Here is an 8,599-nt window from a genome sequence, read left to right as displayed (position 1 = left end):
GGCTTCAGGGGTAATGATAGATGGGCGGCGCTGCAGACTAAACCAATGGGACACTAAAAGAATCCAAGACACGTATTTCTTTTAAACAATGCAACACACGTACGAGATGCAAACTATGCCGGCCTAGTGATGGGAAAATATTACGCAGTGGGGTAAAATTGAGAGCTAGGGTTACTAATGGATTTGTAAAGATGAAGATGTTGTAAGAAACAGCTAAAGAACATGATAAAGATATGAATTGATTAATGACGACAAGTGGTGATAAGTGCTGATGCAAACCATAGAAAGACTTGATGCAAGACCAACAAAAACTTGATGTTAATAATTACCTGCGATAGAAGATACCCAGTAACAGAACTTGTTGACGATGAAATCCAATAGCCGTCCGTTTCAGCTGCACTTCGGCAATTTTCTTTTCCTCTTTTCCTCTTTTTTTTTTTTTTTTTTTTTGATGAATATGGTGAAAAGGGTCGTAGTGGCTGCGGGTGTGTGATAATGGTAGACGGATGAAGCGACGATGGTTGATGATGAGGATGTCGCGGAAGTTGGTATAGGAGCGAACTTGCTCTGATACCAATTGATAAGAAACGATTTGTTTCTTAACCAACGGCTAGCAGCTCAAGCTCAAAAGGTCATGATTCGAGGAACCAATAAAACAAAGGGGTAGCAATTTGCTTAATAATTCTCTTGTTATCATCATAGAATGGAAAAAGGCCTATTTATAGGCTACAATGCTTGTAAAGTAAGAAAACAAACCCTAAAAGAAATCCTATGAGAAATTCTAATAATAATAAAATACTTATTTTAATTAATAACAAACTCCTAATAAAATTAATAATTCTCCATAAAATTCATATTCTCGCGTTCCGCAGTCACTAGCCAAGGCGGCTTCCATAATTTTGCTAGACTTGACCCGTATAATGGACCAAGAAGAACAAATATGCTTAACCGACGTGTCGGGTCAGCATCGTCGACATAGCCGATAAGACGTGATCTTATCACATTCTCTATAAGAAGTCTGGAACGGATCATATTTCCTCGCTTAACAAGTGCGTCTGTTTCGCTTAAAGCTAGATCATGCTCTTTGTGAACTTGAAGTATAGTTTCTTGAAATTCCTTCAAAGCTTTGACACCTCTAAGAGAAACTTCGTCCTTTTCAGTAATAAGAGTACTAATCCTAGCTTCTAGATCTTTAATCCTTTTTTTGGATTCCAAGAAGCGACGTTAAAAACGATTACTAGTAGATAAAGCACTTCTGTGATCAATATTAAGAAGTTGGTACTTCTCCTTGAGTTCTTCCAAAGAAAGGGATCTTAGTTTGTCATCAACAAAGTTATTTAGTGAAGCATTAAGATACTCAAGGAGAATATCATCATCAACAGGAGGATGAAGGGAGCGAAATAAAGAAGATGCCTCGTTAGTTAGACTGTAGATTTCTGCAAGAATAGACAATTACAAAAAGAACAAAAACATACAAGCATACAGATTAGCAGAAAAAAGGTGAAGAATTACACACCAATTAATTGATTCCTCTTTTGAAGGTCGAAGATGTGGCCCTTATAAGTAGACACTTCATCTTCTAATTTATCACTCTTCTTGCAAAGATCAGATGCGTCATTCTCATGAGCAGAAACTTGGGTCTTGAGTTTAATGTTCTCAGCCTCGAGCTTGCGGAGTTTTCTCTGATAATCTGAAGAAACCGCATACGACATACGATCCATCTGCGAGGAAAAGGGATGAATATAAGAGTGTATATCATGAAGATATCATCAAAGAAAATGCGAATGAATAGAAATTACCAAAGAGACAAATGAATATTGGAGACTTGGACTCAAAACTGAGGAAGTTCCGCTAAGTGATTCGTCGTCCAAAGTAGGAGCATCGCAGATTTTTACAATGGCATTGCAGGTGCAAGTGAGCGGCTCGTTTTCAATTTCACACGTGGAGTCAGAAAATATACTAGAGAGTTGCTCTATAGAAGATGCGATGGAAGAATCTTCAGTGAGAAGAATGTCATTATCATATCTAGAGTGAGAGCTTGAGGGAGAAGGGGAAGGTGCTTTCCGCTTCTTTGAAGGATTCTTAGAAGAAGATTTAGAAGCGGTCTTCTTGTTGCAAACCATACCTTTACCTTTAGCAACTATAGTCTCGCCAGAGCCACTGACGTCTTCAGCTTTAACCTTCGCACACAGATGAAAATAAGAAACAGAGGCAACAATATTGTTAAAATATGAGATCCACTTACGTCATCAGTGATCGAACATAATGCTTCCAACGGACTTTGTCTCCTATGAGTCCTTAGATCCTTCTTCAATTTGGTAATCTAAAATAAGTAAAGGTTAGTAAGATGATAAATGGGGTGGGTAATTAAAAGAATATAGTCGAAGTTATGAATAACATACCACAATTTCTCTCAGTCGATTTGAACTCCCAAGGATTGTAAGCGGGAAAATCCTCAGGAAGAGAATTAATTGATCCATCAACATGAAGACCAGCAATATAAGGACCTTTCAGAATGATAAGGAAAACATTCCAACTCTCGTCCTTTGAATATCGTGCAGTATTAGTAGTAGAATCATGGAAATCAACATCTCGCATGATCCTACTCTCTTTTGTGAAACCGTCTTTCCTCTGCAAACGAACACCCCAACGAGATAACTCATTCTTCATAATAAAAACCTTATAGTGAGCGAAGAAATTCTCTATTGTATACTCCTCGCGGTTCATCTCTACATCAACATATTCAGTTTTTATAACCCTTTTGGGATAGAGGGATTCTAACCCAGCTGCACGCCGAGCATACTCTACCATAATTCTGATACTATCACCGCTCAATTGGAAGATTGCACGCGAAAATCTCGCATCTGAAAGAATCTTATAAAATAAAGGAATTTGGGGATCATAAAGGTGGATAGGAAGACCAACGAGAATTTTCCCCACTGATATGATAATCTTCTGGTCATTCCAATTATCGAGTGAAAACCATCTGGGGTTGAGAGTAGAAGTGGGTTTTGAGTTGGGAGGAACAGATAATGAAAAACCTTTATTTTGAAATTCTGCTTGAATCCTTTCGATTCCCTTTGAATTTTCCATCTTGCTTGAAGAACCATTTTAAGAGTATGGGAATGAGAATAAATAAAGATGATCAGGTCAATTAAGATCAGGTATGAAAGAGTAAAGAGAAGGTGATGATTAACTCGAAAACAGAAGAACAACGGAGAGATTTCAAATTGTTTAGAACAGCAGCAGAAGAAAATAATAATTGCAGAGAGAAAAAGATAAAAAAAAATAGAAAGGGAGAAGAAGATTGAGAGTAAATAAAGGATTTACTCTCGATTCCCAAGATAATTACCCCATTAATGCGATGATTGAAAGTGAACAGATAATAGGAGGCGGTTACGAAAGACGTGTCAGATAATGAGTGGCTGAGAAGACGCGTGTAAGTTGTCATGCCTAAATTGGGGAGTTATGTCGGCAAAGAAGAATACGAAAAGGTGAACGGGTGCGGCAATAGAAATTGGAATTTCTCATATCGCACTCTTTTCCAAAGAAACGGCATGAGAAGAGGCAAAATGTAGGTACAATATACCGCACACTAGTCAAACGTTCGAAATAATGATCATCAAGACCAAGCGATAACAATCACATACAGCTTATCTAAATGACCCATCACATGATGTCAGCTTAATCACGAGTAAAGTGTGAGGAACCGTGCGATGTTATAGAGTCTGTGCGATAAGAGTCAATGTAAGTGTGCGTTAATAACACACCAAATCCGAAAATAAATGCTTTCTTAGCTGTCATCCACTATGTAAATCTCTATATAAAGGGCTGAGCGATCTTGTTTGTGAGGAGACTTTGGGAGAGGGTAGACAAGATATTTAGGAGAGAGACAGATTATTTGCTTCCCAAGTGAGAGTTTACTTATTACTTTATATCTCATTTGAAGATCTTAATTAATATTCTTGTGGTTTTTCATGGAGGTTACTTAGATTGATTTGTAGATTTTAGTAAGGGTGTAGTTGCAGGATTTCCTGCAACTACAACCCCCTCGTATTGCATCCTATCTTGAGAATTTAATCTCCCATGAACAGCACAACATAACAGAAAATTAACCTTTGGTGGGATTTGATGGACGCACACAAACTCATGAGGAAAATTATCTACTCCATCTTCAAAAATCACTTTTGAGTATTTGACTGAAAAGATCCCATCTGAAGTCAGAGTCCATCTCCTAACATCATGTTAGTGTTATAGATAGCATGGATGGTAATACAATTGAGAATGGCATACTGCTCCAAACTAACACTACTACACACTACACACTAACTACTATAGTAAACTACTACTAACTAACTAGTTTTAATTATCTAAAATAACCCTGTTTTCAGGGAAACGCCATTGAGTGGACATCTCACTGAACCTTTCAGTCTGAAGGGGAGGTTGAAGTAACAGATATGGAAAATGGAATGATTGCAATAGCGGAATATTAGGAGATGTTACCAGCCTCCTTACGAGGCAATTACAAAAGATCCTCAAGGCTCAGTGCAAGCAAGGAAAACAGATCAATTTGTTGGAAGAAGACAACAAGAGGCTCAACTGGGAATTCAATAAGAATAATGCAGGATTGGTGTCGCATAACCAACCAGGTTGGTTTCATTTCCTAATGATCTGGGGAGTGACACAAAGCTCGAAGACATCCCTGAAAACTAAGCATGAAAACCAACGTCTTAACGGAATCATTTCTAATGCAAAGGTATCTCCACTTGGGAAACTTATAACCAATGGGACTATCCCAAGAAAGTGTCTGATAACCAAATCGAATCTTTTAAATGGAAGCAAGGATCCAACACAACACTGTGGCATTTCAGATGATCGCGAACTTCAAAAACTAATAGCTTGGGAACTGGTAAAATTATGATTTTTTATATCAAAATGGTGCTCCGTACAAACAGTAGTTTATTTAGTAAATCGGTCACCGTCCAATTTAAGCCATTTACAAATCACAGTAATGCAGGTGCAAGAGTATCTAGTACTGATTTATTTTATTTTGAAATATCCATTAGCCGCGCTATCGTTGGTTGGTGGAGTAAGAGTGTGGTGAGGTACTTGAAGTCTTGGGCTCACAGATGTACCTTTATGTTTCCCAACTGTTGGCTAAGTTTCTCCTGCCTAACCGCAGGATCAGCACCTTTGAATTTTGCCAAGTGAGCAAGCTCAATAATGGACTCTGCTATATCTTCTATGCATCCAACGATATCAACTAGTAATGAGGCCACCATAGCTCCTGACATGACATCCTCTAAGACGTTAGCATTCTCTAACGTAACCATCTTCAGGATTGCTTTCAAGTTATCAGCTGTCATTTTCAAGTTCTTGATATGTTTAGGAGCAGTCTTTGGGTACGTCATTTGCTTAACCGCTGCCGAAAGTTCCTGCAAAGTGATACCAGATTCCTTGCCCAAATCCATGCATGAATCCTGAATCATCTTTATGAACTCTGATTGTGCTTTCTGCAACCACAAGATATAAGAAATAAATCCGGTTCTCTGTTAACTATTACTCAACTACAGCCATAGCCAAAGTCCTTATACCAAACTAGTAACTTTCATGTTAACTCATTATTTATCGAATAAAACTACGCTAACTTGGAAAAACTCAACATAAATAAAGATAGTCCTGTGAGAATTTGTTATCTTCGTATTGTTACCATTTTAGATGTGATGCAGTTGTGAAGTTCTTCGATTCTGTATGCACATCGTCGGGTTAATTTTCCAATTTTTAGATAATGCTTCCACGGATAACCAAACTGGAATGAGCCATGAGGTGGCTCCCATCTTGCAAAATTTGTCTACAAAATGAAATGCAACAATTAACGGCTCATTTTGAGCTGTTCTAAAACATCTACTGACTACTGGGAATGAGATCACTATTTTATGATCATACTAAAAAAGTAGGAAAATGTGGCTACTGTTGTAAGTTTGAAGATTATTCTCACCAGTGCCTCTTCCTCGTGCATAGAGCTTAGAATCTTTTTGTATCCCTCCAGAAATGATTTTTTACCTGTGACTACGGTTGTATCCTCTCCAAAATATTTTCCTCCGAATCCTGTATGACATGCATATGTTTCAACTTCGGATTGTGATTATTATCAGCTAATTCCAACTTAATTTACCAAGTAACTTAATTACGTACCGTCTAAGAATACCGCAAGCTGTTCTATGTTTTGAAACATTAGTTTGTGTAAATCTTCACCAGCCCATGCAGGAAACAGAAAAATAGATATAACAGCACATGTAACACAACCAATTAGAATAGTTATTAGCCTTTCACCCGCAACCGGTAAGATCTCATCTGTCTTATAAGCTGATACTGCTACTAAACTAAATGTCAATATAAATATCACCATCCCATAGTCATATCTTGCTTTTACACCAGGAAAGAATCGTGTAAACGTCGATGCTGCCGCTGCACAAAATCAAAAGAACTTTAAGAAAAAAATGTGTTGACTTTGAAATTTTTTGCTTCTGCTAGCTATATAGGTAACTCACCTAGAAGGAAAACTGAAAAGCAAAGCAGTACAGGCTCTACTTTATCACCAGTTAGACATGCCAAATGATGAACTACCAAGCCTAAGGAACCAGCTACCGAGGTTGCTAACACTCTATTAATTCCTTTGCTTAATGTGGCTCCTACAAAACAGTAATTCAGTCATAAGTACATTCCATAAGTATGAGAAGCAGGTACATATAAGAATGTCGACGAGCATGCAGGAACCTTATCGGATCGTGTGTAATACCAACCTACTAGAGAATGGTTTGTACAGTGTTTAGCAACTAACCTACACGAAACTCGAAGACAACTACCACTGTTAAGACTGCCCACATAGTCGAGGAACCAAATCCACCATAGAGTGGTTTATCGTAGTAGATGAGAGAAACCAATAAAAGTGCTACTCCCACTTTGAGAGAATGGGTTACCCTTCTTGGATCATCAGTTCCAACTTTCTTTACCTTGTTTTTAAATTCAACCATTAGCTTCTTGTATCTCTCAGCCAATGCCTTAAGCCAACACCATCCATATATGATAACCTCCCATACAATAGCATTCTTTCTGTTTGCAGCTGGTTCAGAAATGTCCATTGTTTGATAAGAATCCTGTGATAGGAATGGGTTGTGAGGGTACTAACTTACCTGAGGATGATATTTCTAACGTGTGATACCTTATAATTAAGGAAGTAGCTGCAGAAATTACTATTTAATTTAATTTGGTTAATTAAACAATAATAACAATAAGTAGAAAAGTGCTATTCGGCCCCTGGTCACCATCTGTCTAATCTCCAAACACATCCACCAGAAACATTAGAAAATGGGTCTTCCGATGCATGATTAATAAGTAGAAAGGTAATCCTAAGCCATCGGACTTTATATACATTTATGTACATCTTTAGAGTAACAAATTTGATGGCTTAAAGAGGCAGTTCATTGTGCTGCATGGATTCGAGTGCGTTCAAGTACTCTCACACTTACATGGCATGTCTTAGCTCATTTATTAGCTAGATATAGAGCTTCTTCAAGTTCTCAGTAGTGGATAAAGCCACCATCCTTTATTCGGCCAGTATCAGGTAATGATAGATCGAGTATATTTGCTCGTAGATTTCGATAAAAAAAAAGAAGGAAAAATCTAACGGTCATGTGATATACTATTAGAAAGGCATCTCCTGTATAAGAGCACCTCAAAGGATCTGACTTGTTAATTATTTAAACATACATCTTTCCTTAAATTAATCATTTTTTTATGAGGATTAATCAATTATTAAAAGTACACAAAACGAAATATACTTTAGTAATTGACAGAAAATAAATTCCTTAAAACCCATCGTCACATAGTACTAAAATATTTAAGCTACGTAAGATACAGACAGTGATACAGACAACCAAAAAATCTTCAACTACCATAACATCGTACAACAAAATCCCTAAACTTCAGAGTATCAAGAAACAGAGGTACTTATATTCATTCCTTCCTTAATAAATGAGATTCTCTGAACAAGATATCTAGATCCAAAAACATCCCATAAACTAATATAAAGTCCCTCTGTACATCAGATCTTCCATTATGTAAACCAAAGCAACGGTGATTCGCGACACGACACTTCTTGTTTGTGTTCTATCGTTGTTTAGATGCGCAAGATCCAAGTGGTATGAGATCCGTTTACGGTGAGCCGGAAGATCGCACACAGATTTGGCCACAAAGAAAGTGCCGAGTAACAACGCGGTAAATTCGTGTTTTTCAAGGTTTTTGGAACCAAAGGCCAAAGGGTCAAAGAAAATGTCGGTTCGGAGACAGTTGTCCTACACATAAAAGTTTGAAATGTACTTTCAAGTGAATAACAATTTTTTGTGCCTCCTCGGCACTTGAATTTTGATCTATCTGCAAACTAAAACACAAGTGTGACACACATACAGGTAGAACTGTACTTCAACTATCAACATGGACTCCGAACTGTTAGAAATGACCGAAATACTCTTTAAAGTTTCTGAAACAAACAAACAAATGGAGGTGCAAAGATGTCCATTGGTTGGTAAACTTTCGCGAG

General features: G+C 37.5%; 1 protein-coding gene across 1 annotated transcript; it reads right to left on the bottom strand.

The window, feature by feature from the left end:
- Nucleotides 1–5,123: 5,123 nt before the first annotated feature.
- LOC113352620 (aluminum-activated malate transporter 2-like) lies at nt 5,124–7,142 on the bottom strand. The gene is made up of 6 exons (XM_026596421.1): nt 6,842–7,142; nt 6,552–6,692; nt 6,196–6,468; nt 5,999–6,108; nt 5,711–5,851; nt 5,124–5,513 (listed from the first exon to the last, which is right to left on the bottom strand). Exons 1-6 carry the CDS (start codon nt 7,140–7,142, stop codon nt 5,124–5,126), a joined length of 1,356 nt encoding a protein of 451 aa, XP_026452206.1.
- Nucleotides 7,143–8,599: the final 1,457 nt, after the last annotated feature.

This window comes from Papaver somniferum, chromosome 2 (genome assembly GCF_003573695.1).
Source record: "Papaver somniferum cultivar HN1 chromosome 2, ASM357369v1, whole genome shotgun sequence".
Lineage (NCBI taxonomy): Eukaryota > Viridiplantae > Streptophyta > Magnoliopsida > Ranunculales > Papaveraceae > Papaver > Papaver somniferum.
The sequence above is the reverse complement of the archived record's forward strand: the minus strand, read 5'-3'. Positions and strand labels throughout refer to the sequence as shown.

What these genes read in the sequence shown, in the direction of transcription:
- LOC113352620 (XM_026596421.1), bottom strand. Translation starts at nt 7,142, where the DNA reads ATGGACATTTCTGAACCAGCTGCAAACAGAAAGAATGCTATTGTATGG. An exon ending in TGTCTTCGAGTTTCGTGTAG is followed by an intron (nt 6,693 to 6,841) that starts GTTAGTTGCTAA and finishes ACTGTTTTGTAG; the next exon opens with GAGCCACATTAAGCAAAGGA. An exon ending in TGCACGAGGAAGAGGCACTG is followed by an intron (nt 5,852 to 5,998) that starts GTGAGAATAATC and finishes TTCATTTTGTAG; the next exon opens with ACAAATTTTGCAAGATGGGA.